Below are 20,175 nucleotides of genomic sequence, written 5' to 3' on the forward strand. Positions count from 1 at the left end.
CAACATCACAACCGACCGGACGACCGGCCGACCACCATCCGACTGACACCTCGGGCTCTCCCGCTCCGGCTTTGGCTTCGCCGCTGCAGAAGTTCCAGCCGGGAGTCAGTTGCCTGGCGACTAGCGAACCGCTTGGACGTGCTCGTCGGTAGTCTCGATTTGTGAGTTTCCCCCACATATTGTGTTAGCCAAGTTAGTCGACAACGACGATACGAAGACTACGACGACGACGACGACAAGTAAGCCCCGCTCCGGGTTGTTCTGTGCGGTGATGTGATGTGTGCTGTTCGCGGCTTGTTTCGTTTTTTATTTGCCCGTTGCCCGTTGTCATTTGGGTTTTGATTTGTTGGGCATTCGCCGCCGCAAGCCAGCTAGCCTGCCAGCCTGCCACTTGACGGCTCTCAGTCTTCAGTTCTCAGATCTTGGCTCACTGGCAGTCTCTCGGCCTTACTACTGGCTTTGTTTCATAATAATTTGCTGTGTGTGTGCAGTGGTGTGTCTGTGAAAACGACAAAAGGCCAAAAAAAAAAAAGAATACAAATGAAATGCTGTGGCCTGGCTCCGCTTGTGGAGCATGTGCCGTTCGGTCAAAATGGTTATAATAATATTCCGTTTGTCTTTCCGTTTTCCCCCGACCAATTAGATCCGAAATTTTTTGGAAAATGTTGCTTTCAATGCAAATGTGGCGCTCTCTGTGGCTGGCGGCCCTCTTCTGTGGATTAGCCCAAGCCAAAGGTAAGCTCTACTTTAATACAAACATAATAATAAAATAAAAATACAATTTAAGCTTAAAATGCACGAGTAGAGCTTGGAGAGCTCCCACGAAGCTGCATGATGTCATTCGCCGAGCGCAATGAAATACAAAAGTACATATACTCGTTCAAAATTTTGCTAAAGCCGTTAAAGTGACCTCGTTTTCCGTCGTCGTAGTCGTCGAGTGGAGTACACACACAATTTGTGGCCATTTGGAGTGATGGCCGAATCATCAGTATAACGATCTTCACTTTGACGGGGGCGGGCGATCGAGCTTTTTATTTTTCACTTTACTTTTTTTTTCGCCTGTTTCGGGCAAAAATCAAAAGACTGAGGCAACGAACTCGCGCTCTAATGAAGTTGGGAGCGTCTCAAGTGTGGCCCTGTCATGATTCACTCAGTCGCTCTTTCTGCCATATATGCATGCCGTTTGCCATATTCTTCCTTTCATACATACTTACGTATGTTATGGATATACATATGTATATATTCCCCGAAAGCCCTAGCACATTACTCATTAACTTGGCTGCCCCTGCAAGTTGCCTTACACAGGCAAGACAACAAACAGCCAAACAAACCGACCAGCGAGCGCGGCGAAAAAACAAAAGACCAAACAAGACACCTACACAAACACAACAGCAGCAGTGGCAGTGCTGGGAAAGGAACATGACACGCCAAAAATAAAAATAAAAAATTAAATAAAAACACTACCAAGGCAACACGATAATATCGACGGGAAATATATATATGTACATACGTAGTACGTACCGACCAACCTACCTATCTATAAGATACAAATATATATAGCCACCGAGTCATAAAGACCACATTGAACGATCAGAAGAATGGTGGTCAAGAATCGGTGGTTCGAGTTGGCTTATTAAAAGGCAATCAGAAACAAAATCCCCCTGTTGTTAAATGCCAAGTGCAAAAGAACATTACGCGAGAAAAATGAAGAAATAAAAGCGAAAAATAAAAGCCAAACAACGGACGACATTCGGCTCGTGTAGGCGAACTGGTCTGGTCTCTGGAATTAAGATGCAGCCTAAAAATACACAAAACCGATACGAATACATCTCTCTCTATGGATACACACCGACAAACAAACAACCAAACAACCAAACAAATAAACAAATATAAGGAAAAAGCTGCAGACGAGGCTATAATTTACTGGCGAGCCAAGCGAGACCGAGAGTCCGAGCGCCAAGATCGCTGCTGCTGCTGCTGCTTGGAGTCTCAGCTTTAGATTCGGTCTTAGCCTGGATCGCTTAGTCAGCAGCGTCAGACAAAGCTGAAAGCTAAATTATAACTTGCCCGCCAAATGCCGGGTTGCGGGTGATAGGTGGCTGCTGAGTGGGCGTGGCAGGGATAACTAAAGCGAAACCTAGAGAAAGTAAAAGTCTGGCTGAGACCAAAAGAAGTCGGGGATTAGTCATTTAAAAAAATATTTGATTCAATAAAAAGTTGAGATAAACAAGAGGTTTTTTTGTTAAATGATTATGAAATATATTTTTTGTTTTGTAAACTAAAGAGAAATCTAGATTTGCTTTAAAAAACTCGAATAATAATGTGGGAAATTAAATAACAAGGCCTTGGGGGAAAATATGAATCATAGTTGTTTAAATTTTATAAATTCTATTGTGGTTTAAAATTAGAAAAGACTTGTATATTTTCATTGTAACTTTGTTTATAAATAGCGAATAAAATCATTTATTCATATTTTTAATCAAAAGGCTAATAAAATTTTAACACAAGCTGTAACAATGAACATCATATTGCAGTTTGTGATTACTTTTTATGACTACGACAGATTGAATTTTCTACTAAAAATACCTTATAAAAACTTAAAAAAATCTTAAATCTATTTAATGATTTCCTCTGTATGGGAGTTTCAAAACGCCTTCCTCCGAATATGATGTCATCCCACTGGCGGAGGGAAAAAACTTCACCCTCGAGTGCACATAATGATGGGTGGGCTGGCGATTGACCTTCCCTGGCGATTAGCGAAGCGGCCAGGCTCCTCTCCAGCTGACAAATCATCGAACTGTGATTAACTCGTTTAATTGCCGACTGCTGGGCGGCAGTGAGCAGCAACACGCGACCTTGTGCAGCGTCCTCCGACGGCCAGACGAGCGCATCAACATCAAGATCGTTTAATTTATGGCCAGAACGAACGAATGACTTAAGAAACGAACTGGCCATATAAATATAATAAATTGTCGTTTACCTGGGAGGCTGTAAATCCTCACTCCCCAGCAACAACGAGACTGCATTTAAATAACATGCTAGTCAAGCCAGCCATCGACTATCCACCAACGACCATCGACCATCGAGCATCGAGCATTGTCGTATTAAGACAAAACATTGACATTGGCATTGTGAGCGGGCGAGGAGCAGAAAACATGGAGCAACCATGGAACAATAATGATCAGCCCAGTCGCAGGCGACCGGGATCTGTGACAGTTGGCCGAGAGTGGTGGACCTAAAAGGACAACCGACTGAACGCTCCTCGTAATAATAAAGAAATTATAAAGAATTAATAAAGAAAGAAGAGTGTCCAGGTTCTGGTCCAAACCCTGGTCCGTATGGATGTCCATGTTGCGCCACATTATGCCAGCGGGTTCAGGCTCAACCTCAGTTTAAGAGCCGGGAATCGGACATGGACTTGGAGTCTGAGCTGGAGTAGGAGACTGACTTTGGCTTTGGGATGACCACAATGATGAAGATGATGATGATGAAGCTGCGATGCCACACAAGGCAAATAAACCGCTTCGGCTTTGGCTTCGTCCAGGTCTCTTGGCTCTGGCTCTGGCTTTGGCTATGGCTTTGACTTTGGCCTGGTCTCTTGGCCATCGAATTGACTTCGCTTTACATTTTTGCCTTATGTGTGCGAAAAATGCCAATTTTAGAGCAAGTCCAGCTCTGGTCGCTGCTGCACTGTGTGTGTGTGTGAAAAATCGTCTGTCTAGACAGGCGCAACAGGCCATGCCACCAACAACAACAACAACAACTCCAGCTGCAACAGCCACAGCAACATCAAAAGCAGCAACATCGAGAGGAACAAGAACAATCAAAGCCTTTTGCTAAGCTAATAAAATCGAGCCGCTGCCTCGGTGCAGACTCGTGTCTGCAACATTGATGCTCCTGCTCCTGAATCCCCTCCAGCCTTTTTCCTCTTCCCCACCAGATCTCTTAACCCATTGATGGCACTCAGTGTAGCTCTTGACCCAGAGAAGTCTGAGTGCAGTTGGAGTGACAGGATACAAGATACATATAGATGAGATACGAATACGAAAAGTATCTAACGGGTAAAGGAGTTGAATATTCTTTTTTAAAATGAATATTATTTTTAAAAATTTCTTTATTCTTTCAAGATTCCATTGGGGTTAAGTTAGTTGGGCTATAACAATGCGTCCTGGCTCTTGGCCCTGCCCCTCATATTACATGCCCGCTGTGAGTTAGCTGGAAATAGACCTGGCCACAAACTCTGCCGGGGCAAAAGTGGCAAAGGGAGAGCACCTGGCCAAGACCTTTGTGCGGCAATGGGGAGATTAAAAGCTGGCGATAACAAAACGAGCAAATCGAATAGAGGCGGCTCACTTGAAGGGCCCAGAACAGATCGAACTGGGAGCAGCCAGATTGAGGGACTGGCCAGTACTTGAAGGCCAGACTGCGAGCGCCCTTTTGGCCGCCCAGGCATTTGTCATCAAGTGTTGGCCATCTCTTTGTTGGCCCGGCCCTGTTTTTATTGAATAATCATCCGATTGCTGTGTCGGACAAGAAGGACAACTTCACTCGATTGGACTTAAGTTTTTATGTGGATTTAATTAGTTCAGCTGCCAAAGTCGGGCCTGCTGCCAACTCTCTGGGCCAACTGCAGCGATTGGCGTGTGTACCGTTATGCACTGACCATTTTGGCAACAAGTTGGTAGTCGAAATCGCAGTTGGAGGAGCGAACAAAATCTGACAACGCCGGCGGGGGGTGTGTGCGGCCGCAAAAGGCTTTCAGCTTTTGTTGCGGTGGCTACCACCGTTTTGGCCACAATCAATTCGCGCTCCACTCCCAAGGCAATTTCGATCGGTGGCGACTCCGCCGCATACACACATGTGTGTGGTGTGTTGTGTGTGGCGTGTGGCGCGAATTGCGTAAATGTGTAGAGAGAAGGAGAAAGGAGTTGGGGCAAAAAAAAAAAAAACGATAACTGTATATGTACTCGACCACTAACGGGTTCGCCACTCCTCCGGGCTGGCTACCCAGCCAACTTCACAGCCCGACAGCCGGCCCGCGGCTAGCAGAGCACCAGAGAGCACCAGGCATGCGTATTACACAAGACTAATTGTATTAGGCCAAGATGCAGCAGTTGAAACAGCCCAACAGCAGCTAAATCCCAGCCAACAACAGCAACTAACTGCAATGCAAAAAATTTGCATGTCTTGCATGTGAACATGAATGCTAAAAAGGAGAAACTGAATAATTTTATGGGATCTGTAGACAAAGGCCCCAGTGTCATGTGATTCATATACTGTAATCGGACTTAATAACAAATGGGATTTACCTATTGGATGTATAATTTTATGTTTTATGTATAATTATGTTTATGGTCTTGTGGCTCTATTGGATTACAGTTTGATGTTTATGGCAGGAAGAGTAAGTGATGGAGTTTAAGGCTTTAAATTAATTACAAAAGAATAATTGCCATGGGAACTAATTAAATAGTATAATTATTAAATCCTATTGGTTATGGTTTGTTAGTTGGGCAAACAAAGGCGCGAAGAAGTATGTAAATTAGACTTGTTGGGTAAACAAATAAAATATTTAGAATCAATAGGAAACCTTAAGCCTTACTTACACCTTCTAAAGAAGGCCTTACCACCTGTTGGCTCTTTAATTCCAAACATTCTTTCACTTTGTCCATTAATCTCCGCTCTCATTTCGCGCAAAAAGTGCCACCAAGTTGGTAAAGAAATTGTCAAGCGTAGATGGCCCAAAGGCGAGCCAGGGAATATATTTATGAGGCCTGATAAGCCGCCAACTGGAGACGGCAGATGGCAGACGGCAGATCTCTCTCTGGCAGGCCTGGCCCGAACCGACTTGGTTTATGCGTGTGAAAGTAGCCCGCGGGGACAAGATGGAATCTAGAGCAAATATTATGTAAATTTTCAAATGGCCACGGGGTGAAGAGTAGTAGGCGATAGGAGGAAACCTGTAGCTAATCCTGGTGGGCGCTCGAGAGGAGAGCAACTCCGACCATCAAGACCAACCGAGCAACCGTCCAACCAACCTGCTTACCGTTAGAGCCAAGTTGGAGTCACCAAGCGGCTCGTTGGGTTTTTAATTACCAAATGCGAAATGCAAACTGCGTAGAACATGGAGCTTTTCAAACGCAGCCGACAGCCGGGATAACGGAGCACCAGAAGATCTGAGAAGCGCCAGAACAGGATCAGCTCCTCTCCACATGGAAATTAATAAGGCGTAAAAAAAGCAACACTATCCAAGAGTCAAGGAAAGCAAGAAGGAAAGATAGTCGGTATGGAGTGCGTAAGACGGCTCCCCTCGGGCACCTGTGGCAAGAGTTATGGCTTGCCACAATTGCATAATTTATGCGAAATTTATTTAATCTATTAGACGCTCTGACCCGCAACGACGGGGAGCGTTCTTTCTTCTTTATATTTTTTTATTTTTGTGCTTCTTCCACCTCACACTCCCGCTGCATGATAAATTGCATGTCTAACTGCATGTGGCAAATTTATCATATTTATTTGTTGTCCAACTCGGAGATTGCAGCTCTTTTCCACCTTACGGATTGATTCGCTGTTGCAGCATTGCAAGATTGCAGAATTTAAGATTGATCATCGAGAGTTCTAGTGCTATAATGCTATTGTATCTTTTATTCTTTTCACTTTAGCACAAGGCTAAAATATGTTATGCAAGAATTGGCCAACAAAGGCACCTATTTCTTTGACGACATGAGTTCCAGATGTGTGATGAATAGATATAGTCTTTTTTATTTGGTGAAGGAGTCACTGACCGAAGCTCCACATTCAAAAGACTTTTATTTTTCGGTTTCTTTTTAATGGAAAATAGATTTTAAAAAGCAAATTGTTGGCTGTAGAAGGTACAGTTCAAGTTCGTTTAAGGGCCTACACACATATATACTTTTCATCAAAAATAATTGGAATTTTTAAGCTTTAAAATATAGTACTAGTTGTAAAAAGTACTACATAATGGTGTACTCCTAAAGATGTAGAAGTAATATAATTTCCATAGCTACTTGTATTATTTTCAACCAAAAAGAAGTAAATATGTATCTCAGTTAGGACACCTTAGTTGAAGAAACCTCTTAGATAATCGTCTTTTTGGGATCTTAAAAGTATGTATTCCCCTATAGATCCTTGTAGCTGATATTCACTGTACCTGTTGCCTGTGTTTGGTGTTTGGTGGTCGGTCTGTCATCGCATGAGGCTCCATCTGAATTCAAAACACAATTTGCACACGCACGCACCAAAGTCAATGACATTGCAAAACAAAAAAAAACAAAAAAAAACTAAAAATGAAAACACAAAAAGTGGCTTAGAGGGAGAGAGTTTAGTTGGTTAGTGTTAGTTAGTTGTTGTTTCTGTTGTGGTTGCCTTTTAATGACAACAATAACGACGGCATTAAAAAAGAGAAGCGACTAGAAGTAGGAGGTAACTAAGAGACTTTTTAATGTCATTATGTGGGCTTTTCATTTTCTTATCTCGTCTCCCCCTGTCAGTCACTCATTTCGGGGTAACCTGATTAAAAGTTTGCCATTTAATTATCCGCGAGTTTCCGTTTTTAATGGCCAAACTCATCAGCGCATGAAAAACAGCCACCTGTCTGTCTTGCAGAGTGCGATAAAATCGGCATATAAGTGTTGATCTTGTCAATTAATTTATTGAATTCCTTTCCCGTCCAAATCGAGCCAAAACACAATTTACGAATGCGTCCGTCGGATGCAACTGTAAAAATTCCGCATGGCCAAATGAACTGGATCAGACTCATAAAGTTTTGCTTTCCACCTTTCGAGCTAGCTTCCCAGATATCAAGCTTCCATAGCGACTAACGAGGAGCCAGTTCGTGTCTTAAGTCTTTTGATATGCGCCTGCCTAGCACCGCCTGCAGCTGCTCGCAAAGAGAAGAAAGATCAACAGCAGCAGCATCAACTGCAACACGTGAATGCGTTTGAAGTCCAAATTACATGGCAAACGGGGAGTTAACCGCAACCACAGGCTGGTGGGTTGGTAATTGAAAAGAAATGCCTAAGATGCATATCCCGAAAAAATGAACAAGTTAAGACGCCACACTTGAATGGGTAACGACTGAAGGATACCGTATGTAGTATTTCAAAGGGTTCAAGGTCGGAGGATGGTCTTATATCCTTGTAGGATTTACTTTTCGCTTAACATAGTTGGAAGCTTGTAAGCATCCAAGAATAAAAGTCCATAAGTTATAACCACTTTCTGATAAATGTCAGTATACCCGATACCGTCTAGTTTAATGGATATTTGAGGTATAGGATCAGGAAGCGGCAGCGGGCGAAGACAGTTAGCCAGCGGTCAAATCAAGCAATTTAAACCAAAAAAACCCCAACCCAGCCCAACTGCCAAATGCTCAGGCATCCAGGAAGCAGGCGATTCTGCATTCCATTCCTCGATTCAATGCAGCAATGGTTTCGCTTTTCTTTGAGGGCAAATTGGTTCTGGATTGGAGCTAAGCTGGAGCCAGATGATGACGCATAATGCCCTCTGCGGTTGCATAATGCGACCAAACAAGATCCAGCGATTCCACAGATTTCCATCTCAAGCCCGAAACACTACTTAGGAGAAGATGTGGTGTGGTGGTGACTGTTGCAGCATTCATTCATGCCATTTCCGTAGAATTTCAATTAAAATGTCGCCCAGACCGCTCCTCCCTTTTAGCCCCGGCAATTAAAAAAGAGCCGTAGACAAACGCAAACTCAAAGGCAAACTCAAACTGAAACTCAAACAAAATAGCCGTTGAAGAGGAGGCAGAATAGTCAGAGAGATATAAATAAAAGGAGAAGAAAATGCTGTTAATAATGCTGCTTGGCATGTCAAAAACGGTTATTAACGTGCCCAGATGGCCAGGCATGCGATCATCAGAACTCCATACTACACACACTCCATACTCCATACTCCATAGTCCAAAGTACGTACTCCGTACAACCATGGTTCATGGGTAGTGACTGAGAGTACATGGCCAAGTGCCTTTCAACAAGTTTGTACCTGGCGGAAAAGCGATGACCGTGGCCAGATGCAAGTTAACCCGCATATACTCGGCCCGGCCATAAACTACGCACTTATCAAGATGCGTAGAATGGAATGCCTACCCAAAAACCCAGTTGGACAATTATAAATCAACTTGGCCCACTCCGGCACCGAAGGCTGTCTCTTCTTCCCTTTTATTTTCCTGAAAACTCCTAGTCTCCTTGGCTCGCAAGTTCCTACACGCAATCATCGCGGACTCGGCCAAATAATAATGTCAATTGCAGGTGTGGGCCAAAACACGACACCGTCACCGAACCACCGATGCACCAAAGAGTCTCTTCCAAAAGCCGTTTTGGACTCTATGGTAAATGCCCAAATGTGGCCGCGACAACGCCCACGGGTAACGATTTTGGGCATTAAGGCACTCCAACCTCCTCCAGCCAAGTAAAATATTACCGCTTTCAAAATAACCCATCCTGCATCGCTCCACCATACAACCTTCCTATCCCAGCCAGCTTTTCAGATTGCAACTGTAATAAATTTCAAAGTTGTTGCTATTTTGGCTGGCGGTCACTTGGTCAGTCGGTTGTCCCATATATGTGCGAAGTATCTGCGAGTGTTCTGGGACACTGGGAGAAAAATGGTGTTTGAGATTAGTCCCTTGGTATTAGTATTTGAAATAAATTAAATATTTCATTGGTTCTTTGATTCTATCCTTCATTACTTGGAAGAGATATATAAAAGCTACATTATAATATTTAGACAAGCCTGTATTGTTCCAATGAATCACCATTTTTTATAAGTGTTTCCCCGAAACATTTCTATTCTTTCCTGGCTTGGATAACTTTTGGGTTGATTAGCCTAACCCCCGAGGAGATTTATGTGCTGACCCCATCGATAATTGTGAGAGCTGTTGGCTAAGATGCCCATGGACTTTTGGGCCGGTGTTGGGGCCACAATTAGCAATTGGGTTGAGGGATCAATAGGTGTACGATCGATGGATACGGTCTGGCCCATAATCGTTTGATTAATTGCCGATCGGGACAGTCGAAAACCAACAAAATTTTGTGTGTCATCGCCCACAGAAATGTGTCAGATGGATATCGAATAGAATTCATTTGATAAATGAGATTTGCAGGGCAATGATGCCGGGCAATGAAAGTCTCGTTTGTGGCAGTGCTAGTGGTAGGGGTAGTGGAAGCGGCATCAGCTTTTATGGCCAATTAAGCGTAAAAAGGCATCAGGCCTTGGCCAACAACAGACGTCGCTGCCGTTCGGCCATTACGTAAAAAGAAAATGCAATTATATGCCGCATTGGTCTCAGCCCGATTCTGGTCTTGGCCATTTCATGCGATTCCTTTGGTAAGATTAGCTGCAAAAATGGCCACAACGATCCGATGGCAATGGCAGAACAAAAACAACACTTTCTCGTGCTGGAAATTGAATTAATTCGCATGATTACAGCCACTTCTAAGTATTTTCTTATTAATTTGTCTTCGCTATACAGTTAACTGGGGAGAGGCTGTAGAGCTTCATCTTCGGAGCCCCCCATTAACCCATTAGCTGTTAGCCAAGCTCCACCAGAGAATTCTCTCAGTGTGTTTAATCGCATTCTGATGCCACCCTAAGCAAATGACTCAATAGTGTAGGAACAAAGCCATTCGCTTTCGTTCAAAACTTCTTAGCGGTAAATACAACTTGTTCTGTACTGGCGGTTTGTGGCCGATTTGGATCTTAGCTAGTTGTTGGCAAGAGCAATTTGGCTTAAACAACGGCAGGGGCCAGGCAGGCAGGCAGGCAGGTCGAGGCGGAAACCAACAATTTAGCAAGTGCTGGAGCGCCGCCAACTAAAAAATGTGTAAATAAGCGAATGAATGAGTGAATGTGCGAATAGTTAAGTACAGTAGAGATTGGCAATAATGGCAAAATCATTTTTGGGGATTATTCTAGAAAGTTGGCTATCAAAAGAGGTAGTTAAAGGCCAAGAAACAGTTTCTAATCCTAAGCAAAGAGTGGAGTATATAATGGCTTTGTCACAAGGCTTCCCTGTACTTGTTGGCTGAACAATGAACGTGACAAATTGTCAAGGGAGATGGATGTAAGAGAAAAGGGCGCCCACCGGTTTACAGTTACGTCACGCATTTGTCATCAAGTCGGGGGGCTAACAAGGCCAAATTAATTCAAGCCAAATGCATGAACTCACATCGCGTAACAAGACGATGCAGATGCACCTGAGTCGAGTTGATTGGTTGACGGCTCACCGCCTCTCACCTGGGCAATTAATAAATTTTGCACAAACTTCTCCTCCCCTCTGCTTGCTTCGAACCAAAAAATCAGCCTGCGACCATCAGGTGGCCATGGCCAAAACCCGGCTAGATGGAGTTCGAGGAGGAGTAGACCGTTTTGGGCCCAGTCATGCCGGCCGTGTGTATCCAATACACAATGCCACATGAGGTGGCAGCTTGGAGCAGCTTTTTGCATGCAACATTTACATTTACATCAGTTGACGCCGGCTAAGCATTAAGCCAACTCCTCTAAGCCAACCCCACCAGACCGGGCACAAAGTCAAAGTCATGGCCAACAGCCGCCCGCCCGGCCTGCCATCCGTTCTTTCGGCTTTCGGCCGGGTTTACTGTTCATCCGCTAAGAGCAGAGTCGCTCTTTTTTTGTTTCTGTTGGCATTGGCTTCGGCACTCATGTCTAAACTGTTGTGTAATTTAATTAGCCAGCTGCGCATAATGTTCACGCCAAGTGAGCCAAGACACAGTCGCCTTGGTTGCGATTTACCGTTTGTGCAGATCTGTTAACTGAAAAACTGAAAACCAGGAGGGAGGATCGCTTCGAGTCTCATGTTTTAAATATGGCCAAATGTGCGGCCAGTTGTCAGCCATGTTTGCATCGGTTTTCGTCCGCCTGGCCAATTGATCAGGCGCATCGTTTAAGTGGCCTAAACGAGTGGGTCGAGAGGGGACTCGCCGAAAGACGCAACTCATTGGCTTAGTATTTGGCCTTAATGCGTGGCTATTGATTGACCACCAGGCGGGGCTCACAGCTTCCGGCTGCTGCAGCTATCCGAGCCGAGAACTGGCTGAGAAGATGCTGGCCCATTGACGCAATCAGCTGACGGAATCGAACTTCTATAAATGGCAGTCGGCAATTGCGTCATTTGAAACAATTAACAAAGACAGACCTGTTGGCCGATAATGGCCGAGGAGAAGACACTCCACTGACGAGTGGCTCAAGAGGCTGGAACGAATGCCAATTTGCTGTGGTTGCCACAACGTGAAGCTACTGTACAGTGAGCACACGGTAGCCGGACTAAGGGGCTTGAAAGGAAATAGGTTGTATTTTAGTTTGTTGTGTGGGAGCCTGAAGATCTGCTAAATTCCTGGTAATTATCACATTTGTAGTGGCTCGTCTGCTATCTCAGAGTCCATTTTAAGTGGCCATCATCTCTCCCGGCACACCCACTTCCCATCCACTGGCCACCGGACTAAACAAGTTTGTTTATTGAGTTCCCCAGTGCATTTTGATGGATTTACGCGGCAACATTGACACATTGACACAGCTTAGCATATTGGGGGAGCCATTAGGCCCGGCCAACACCCAGTTGGGAGGCAGCTGGCGCTGACCCGGCGGGAGGGGAGCGCCTCTCTCACTCCCCTTCTCCCAGAAAATCCCCCCTTTATACGAGGCTGCTCCCATCCCATTATCCCAGCTGCAGTTGAGGTTTTCTAATTTATTTTGTATGCATGGCCGTTAAGAGTAATTGGTCATTGAGAAGGATGATGAGGCCAACTGGGGAAGGGGATGGGGGCCAATCGGGAATGGCATTGGGAAAATTACCAGTATTTCCTGTGCCACGGCCAGCCAGCAGATTGATGATAATCGTGCGTCGTGTGTGTCAAGTTAGTGGCCCAAGCCAGGCCATGCCAGGCCGGGCAATTTCTTTCTTTTGATAGTAAAGAGTAAGTAGTAGTAGGAGGGTGTGTGTGAGTGTATGGGGGGGCCAGGCCAGGATTCTTGGCCATCAGCTATCAGCTGGAGGAGAGTCTTGTCATAAATGTGAAAGTCACAAATGGCACCTCCACCTCCGACAAATCGCTTGTTTAATTCCTCCGTTTGGATGAGTTTTCCCTCTCCCGGTTTACCGTTGAGTGGAAAACGACGCCTCCAGGCTTAACACTTCTCCGCTGACGGGCGGGAGGGACCCGAAAACAGTTCTCCGATCGCCCAGATGCAGCAGATCCGCCACCAGCAGCCACAAACGTGACTCGAATCCCACCAACACACTCGCTCCGGACAGACACGGGGGAACAGTGACACAGACAGAGATAGTGACAGAGCTGAGATGGGGGTGGAGGTGGAGGTGGGGGCATTGAGGGGACATTGAGTCAGACAATTGCATAATCTAGCCGTGGCCATGGCCATGGCAATTGCGATTACGATTCCAATTGCAGTTGCACTTGCAATCCCAGACTTGCCTCGCCGATCCTCCTCACTCACACTCCGTGGGCACGGCCATGAAACAATTGTTGCAACATAGCCCATGCCTCCAAGGCTACACTGAGAGAAGTCACTGAAGAGTTAAGAGTATTTTGAAATAAGGAAACTACTACAACTTCTCACCGTGTTGGGGGGAAATGGCTAGGCAAGTGGTAGGAGGAGATGTCGTTCCCACCTTTCACGACTGCTCTTCTGCCGCTTAGAGGAACAGAAAAGAGATAGGTAGACTGGTGGGAAAGAGAGACAAGCTGGCGATGACTGCGGCCACAAAAAGATGCCATTTGCATGGCAATGATTCGGGTATTTTGGCCTAAGCTGCGGTTTCCTCCCAGTCTTCCAGTCTTACAGTCTTCCCGTCTTAGCCTGGCTGAGAGTTAAAGTCAGTTTGTAAACGATTTTGCACGTTGCAGTTGTCGTTTCGTTGTTGCTGTTGCTGTTTCTGTTGCAGTTGCAGTGTTGCAATGTTGTTGTCTTATTGATTTGTGCATTCATTTGATTGTGCGCGCACATTTGTTGCCAAATTGTTTGAAGGAGAGCCAGGCCGAGAGCCGGGCCAAAAACATTGTCGTGGCTGCTGATTGGCGATAGCCAAGTCGGAGGAAGCACCACTCGCCTGGTGCTGACTATGCTGTCCTGTCTATCTATCTCCTAGCCATGTTCGCCTGCTGATGACTCCCCGAATATCACAGCTGAGGCTATGATATTTGATGCACTTGAAGAAATATACTTGAAACTCCTTAACTGCCTTCGAAAATGGTTTATGGCAGTACCGGGTATAACTATCTTTCTACCCACAACCATAAAAGCCAATAAAAATAATGTCTTTCTTGACCATTTCTTACATGATCCCCCACTCCCTTCTTTTTAGGCTTTTCCTGGAACTTCGCTACGGGTCATTTTCAAATGTAATGTTATTTCTTTTAAATTTATTGTTAATGGAAATTTATGCCCCCCATTCAATGGCTGCGGCAACAAGCTGCTTACATGATTGGGCGGCGGCGGTGGGGCTGGCTTAGAGCTCCTGCTCATGTGGCACGTTTTGCTGATTTGTCATGTTTGCAGGTTAAATGCTAATGCCGACTTCGATCCGGCCTCCCACTCTGCCACTCAATCTGATTCTCAGAACTCTTCCGCCGTTCTGCTCCAAAGGAGATGATGCCTTATAAATGTGGGTTAAGCCTCGTTCTGTGTCTAACATTATATTTTTTCAGTCATTTTTCTGGCAGCCTTGCAGCCTGGCAGCGGTTTAGGGTTCTCACGAGTTGGCTTGGCCCATAAAAATGGTGTCAAATAAATTGTAATCAGTGGTCTGCAATAAAAATTCAATAAATGAAGTTGCAGAAAAGGCCGGCAAGGGCCAGACCATTTTGAAATTCAATTATTTCGAGTCACAGTCCGCACTGGCTCGCCCACCACCAGTCTCGGCTCAGGGGCAACAACTTTATTGTATTTATTGGCCAAGAAACTGGCTAGGCCTATATTGGGATTGCTCAATATTACGTAGGTTTCTTATGGCTAGAGTGCTGTGGCAATTTGTTATGGCCATAATAATATCAGTTACTATTTCATAAAATGATTATAAAGGCTGTAGTAATAAAGGTTAAGATCTAAATCTAATTTATTTTGTTTCACTTAAGTCACCTTTAGTTCTTCAAACTTGTTAGCTGTTTAAAGGCATTTAAATCTGCAACCCTATATCTTTCTTTTTTTGAGAGGAATGCTACACATTTTAATTGATTCAACCAAGATTACCTTCCACTTTTATGGCCAATTACTCAAGAATTAGGGCCTAACTCACATTCCCAGTTTCATTCCATCCGCTCTGGGAGATTGAGTGGCCACTGCCACTCTGTCGGTTTGTAATTCCAAGTCCATCAAGCCTTTTCGACGCCTCATTGTCGGCATCCTTAGTGGTCTTATAATGCTTCAGTTTCGTATTTGTTTTATTAGGTGCTTTCCTTTCCTTTCCGATAATAAGTACTCTCCTTTAGCAGTGAGTCCCCATCTCCCGTAGAATTCCTTTGGGGCGGAAGTCGTGCCTCGGATAGTGGGCTGGATGGCTTTTATTTTAATTTCTTGGGGCGCCGCTTGCATTACGCCCACCTTGAGGCCGCTGCTCAGATTACACGGTCACAGACAGATGGAAATGGTTGAGAATTTTCCATTTTCCACAACGGGGACAACAGTATAGCATGGTGAGGAAAGTATAGGATTGCCATTTTTAATTACCTCAGCCAACGCTTTTCCGCATTTACGGCCCGATCTCATTGTTCCCGGCTAGATTTCACTCTCGCGTTGGCTAATTAAACCAAATTATCGCATGTCTATGGCTCTCGGGTTACCAATGAGTGCTGTTCGGCGGGTTGGCAATTCGAATTCCGCCCAGAAATTGCGATATTTTCCGTGGCCATTAGTAGAAGATTAAGTAGTTAGAGTCAATTATTTAAATTAGTTTCTGCGTCTGCGTCTGCATTGGCAATGGCCGGTGATCTCAAGACAGATGGTTAGTTCTAGCCTGCTGCTTGCTCCAAATCCTGGCCTAACTAATGGCCTCGCCGGCAAAGCATTTAAGCCGATAATTTTGTGGCATCCTACACATGTTCGACGGTAATAAGATTTTGATTGCCCAGCTCGAGCTCGGGCTCGGGCTCGGTCTCGGGCTAAAATTATGCCAAAGCGAGAGCCAAAGCGAACCAAACTAAACCAAAGCACTGTGTGAGTATGTCTGGGGCTAATGCCAGGTTTTTGCTTTCCATCGGGAACCCAGAAAGTAGCCCTGCGAGTTTATTAAGCCACTTCGATACAAGACAACGCAGATCACGATGCACGATAAAAAAAAATAGCCTTAAGAAATATTTAATAGTAATTAATTCTAATAAATGCATGAAAAAATAGCATAGATGTTTTCTATATCACCTAAAACCACGCTATACGTTAGATGGCATAAAAATATTAAACCCAAAAGTTCGAACACTCTAGTTCTCCCAGTACGTAAGTTAGAAATTTCTATTGTAAATTGTACCAAATTATTCAAATTTTAACAAATTCCAATTCATTTGAACTAATCTGTGACTCGATTATCATAAATGTTGTTTTTATAGAGCAATTAGCTATTTGTTCAAGTGTAAAGTGGCGAGTAAAACAAAAGACTTAAGACACAAACTCGCTCCACAGCACATGGCAATTATGTTTGGCAATTGTTTAGTGTTTGCTGCTCGGGTCCATCTCGTCAACGTCCGTCGTTGATGATGACGATGATGATGATGGGAGGGCGTGGTCGGCTAGCCAGTCCACAGTCCCCACTTCCCAGTCCAGAATCCAGTCCAACTCCAATCTCTGGTGCGACATGCTAGCCCACTTTTTGCAACGTATACGAAAAATGTGGAAACGGCAGCCTCAATTCAGTTTCCATTTTCTTCCACTTTCAGGCTCCCACAAGGTGCACTGCTCGGAGGATCAGATGAGGGTCGACATTGGTCTGCCGGAGCCGGAGGGCAAGGATCAGAGCGCCCCGCAGATCTATCTGGAGGGACTCAAGGGGTATCCGGATGTGCGTTGCCAGCCGCAGATCGATGGATCGCTGGCCGTGTTCCGGCTGTCGCTGAGTGACTTTTACGAGTGCGGGGTCACCAGGATGGTTAACCAGCTAACGGTAAGCGGAACTGAGATCACCCATATTGAGACCCCATGCCTCTAATCCTCTCCCTCGTTCTTTGTCTCGTTTTTCAGGGGAAGAAGGTGTATTACCATAAAATTATTATAGAGTCTGCTAACAGCAAGGAGATCGTCAGCGTTAAATGCATCACCACAAGCAGTCCCGCCTATAATGTCATGATGAATGCCACCACCAGCTCCAGCGGACGCGGCTTGGTTAAGCGGGATGTGCTGCCGGCGGGTTTCCAGGAACCCGAGTAAGTCTGCCAGGGCACACGCTCCGGATCGGAGTTCCTGTTTCTGTCCCTGGCATTTAATTGCCCATAAAAACAGAATGCATCTATGCACATTTTTATGGGCAATCTATGCAAAAGTTTATTGCATATTAAATGCCCTGGACCAGGCATGGCTAAGAACCAACCAAGGGCCATAAATCAAATCCAACCCATCTGGCTGCCTCCCACTCTCTTTTTTTTCTCTTGGCTGCTCTGTTTCTCTCCGGGCTTTTCCGAGAGTTGCCATTACCAGAAGGTAATTAGCCGCCAAATCGACGCCGGCGGCTTCATATGCGTTAATACCTCCACGGCCAATTTAATTGCGGGGCGTGTCGGGGTCTGTCTCAGAGGCTAGCCCCCACTCTCTGCCCCATACCTGATCGAATACAATGTTTGTTTTTCATTGCCCGGCGTTGATTTATAGCCTCCGTTGGAGTCCTTCCCCCACCGATCATTAAGTTACAATTGCTGTTCTCACCAAGTTGATTCGATTCTCTTGCAGGGACCTGGAGATCACCACCTCGCTGACCAAAAGAGCCCCAGAGCCCAGGCTATCCATTGGAGTTAGCCAGGATGGCCAGAAGTTCACCAGGGATTTGACAGTTAAATCGGTGAGTTTATAACTTATTATTAATAATAATTGGAAAATATTAATTATTTTACTTTTGTACAAAAAAAGGGAACTCCTCTGACCATGGAAATCAATCTTGACGAGGACTCGGCTCCAGTTTATGGCTTGGGTGTCAATTATCTTGATGTGACTGATACACATACCTCCTCGGAGACCTTGATTTTCAAGGGGTAAGATAAAAAAGTATTGAATATAAGCCACATATAAACATCTTGATCCTGTCCAGATGCACTGTGGATCCTTATCTGTTTGAGAACTTCAACACCATCGACGGAGACATTCTGAGTGCGAAGTTCAAGGCGTTCAAGTTCCCCGACTCCTCCTACGTTCAGTTCCGGGCCACGGTCAATGTCTGCTTGGACAAGTGCCTGGGCACCCAGTGCTCCAACAACCAGGTGGGATTCGGCAGGCGCAAGAGGGAGATCAACGCGAATGCGGCGAATAAGGTCTACGAGATCTCGGTGGCCATGTTCCTGCAGGTGCAGGACATCGAGGGCGTTAACAAGAGTAAGTTTAAAGACTGATTATTGCGTGGATAGTAATTACATTTCCTCTTTAACCCGTTACAGATGAGGTACTGCAATTGGAGGAGAAACTCCAGGAGCTGAAGCTGGCCAACCAGCGCCTAGCCCGGAACAGTCGTGGTAACTTTGTTAGCAGCGCCGTGGATCGGTCCCCGGCCAGCGCACAGCCTGCCTTCGTGGTGGACGAGCGGGAGTTGGGGCAGCTCACCTCAGGATCGGGATCTGGATCTGGATCGATGGGCCTTTCACTCCTCCTCTGGACGCTGCTGGGTGCCCTGAGTTGGCGGCTGATGTAAAAGAAGAAGTTGTAAATCAAGTAAAGCTCTCAAGATGTGGACGGAGGAATGCTAATCAGGTCGGAATTGCGTGCAGTGGCAATGAACGAAGGAGGGAATATTAATGTACTACCTTACTACTAATATATACCTATACTTGATGTAACTGCCATTTACAGAACGTAATTAACTTTAAATGTATTCGTATCTTAAGTTTTCTACGACTTATGGCAGGCGACATTGCGACAAACAAACGAACAACAAAAATAAACAAACAGACAACAGTGATTCTTAAAAAAAAAATACATAAAACACTTATAAATATATATAAATACATACATATATTGGAGAACTTGATGAACTCGGTCTAACTCATAAGCACCTACTAGTCTCCTAAGTGTAACTGTTAAGCTAATTTAATTAACGTCTAAACTAATCGAATTAATTGATTAAACTTAACTCTGATCGAAAGTACTTTGCCGGATCTGTTAACTATAAAGCAAAAGCAGAAATGTATTTGCTTAGGGAATGTTCTGGTGGGCCTACATTCTTTCCTATCTGTGCTTGTCCGAGGCAGCTGCTATGTTGAAGCCCACAAGAGTGTCCAGGAAATATCCAGGTAGACAAAGTTCCAAGCTGATCAACGTTCTGATGGATAAACGGAGGAAAAGGCTCCTAGGTGGGGATATGTTCAACGAACAGCTCGAAGTATCAGGACCTGCTGAGTCCACATATTTGAATGAATCTAAGAAAATCAGAAATAAAAACTTCAGAGATATATTTGTACCTTTAACCATGAGATTATACGCCGATTGGGGTAAGGTATTCAATTATTCAAACATTAGATTATAGCTTTTTTGCTTTCGAAACAGGCTACACCATGGACTCAAAAAGTCCTCTGAAGGAGGAATGCCACTCAACGGGGTACTATCCGAAGTTTTCCTGGTTGGCTGTCCAAAAAAGGAACTCGTTGATCGGGGAACCCCGTCGATTTTTAACCAGCCTTCGAACTGAAATGTACGAAAAGGCTGATGCTGAGAAATGCCACACGCCGGAAATGACGAATGTCCTTGAATTCTTGGAGTGTCAAATACGCAGGCATATGCGACTGGAGCTGGAAATTCCAAAATATCCAGATTCTCCAAAGTAATTAGAAGAATGGGGCTCAATAAAGGATTTTTTAAAGGCTTGGGCCCCCACCATATATTTATATTTAAATATGTATATTTGAAAATGTATTTTATTAAAAAAATTTTATAAATTTATATATGTTTTAATAAAAAGTTAGTTGTGGGGCTTTAAAATTA

General features: G+C 44.7%; 2 protein-coding genes across 3 annotated transcripts; both read left to right on the plus strand.

The window, feature by feature from the left end:
• Nucleotides 1–16: 16 nt before the first annotated feature.
• Nucleotides 17–19,342, plus strand: LOC6495606. 2 transcript variants are annotated; one of them, XM_001959154.4, is made up of 8 exons: nucleotides 17–161; nucleotides 644–735; nucleotides 16,938–17,161; nucleotides 17,239–17,420; nucleotides 17,941–18,049; nucleotides 18,118–18,239; nucleotides 18,296–18,576; nucleotides 18,639–19,342. In XM_001959154.4, the coding sequence occupies exons 2-8, from the start codon at nucleotides 663–665 to the stop codon at nucleotides 18,887–18,889; spliced, it is 1,242 nt and encodes a 413-aa protein (XP_001959190.2). In that variant the 5' UTR covers nucleotides 17–161; nucleotides 644–662; the 3' UTR covers nucleotides 18,890–19,342. The 2 variants fall into 2 exon arrangements, with proteins under 2 accessions (XP_001959190.2, XP_032306475.1); XM_032450584.2 differs by having other exon boundaries at nucleotides 81–239.
• Nucleotides 19,343–19,388: 46 nt separating this feature from the next.
• LOC26515030 lies at nucleotides 19,389–20,163 on the plus strand. Its single transcript, XM_014908592.3, has 2 exons — nucleotides 19,389–19,685; nucleotides 19,741–20,163. The coding sequence occupies exons 1-2, from the start codon at nucleotides 19,397–19,399 to the stop codon at nucleotides 20,016–20,018; spliced, it is 567 nt and encodes a 188-aa protein (XP_014764078.1). The 5' UTR covers nucleotides 19,389–19,396; the 3' UTR covers nucleotides 20,019–20,163.
• Nucleotides 20,164–20,175: the final 12 nt, after the last annotated feature.

This window comes from Drosophila ananassae, chromosome 3L (assembly GCF_017639315.1).
Source record: "Drosophila ananassae strain 14024-0371.13 chromosome 3L, ASM1763931v2, whole genome shotgun sequence".
Taxonomy (NCBI): domain Eukaryota; kingdom Metazoa; phylum Arthropoda; class Insecta; order Diptera; family Drosophilidae; genus Drosophila; species Drosophila ananassae.

Coding starts and splice junctions, on each gene's coding strand:
- LOC6495606 (XM_001959154.4), top strand. CDS start 663: ATGTTGCTTTCAATGCAAATGTGGCGCTCTCTGTGGCTGGCGGCCCTC. Junction 736..16,937: donor TGGATTAGCCCAAGCCAAAG/GTAAGCTCTACT, acceptor TTCCACTTTCAG/GCTCCCACAAGGTGCACTGC. Junction 18,050..18,117: donor GGGATTTGACAGTTAAATCG/GTGAGTTTATAA, acceptor GTACAAAAAAAG/GGAACTCCTCTGACCATGGA.
- LOC26515030 (XM_014908592.3), top strand. CDS start 19,397: ATGTTCTGGTGGGCCTACATTCTTTCCTATCTGTGCTTGTCCGAGGCA. Junction 19,686..19,740: donor GAGATTATACGCCGATTGGG/GTAAGGTATTCA, acceptor CTTTCGAAACAG/GCTACACCATGGACTCAAAA.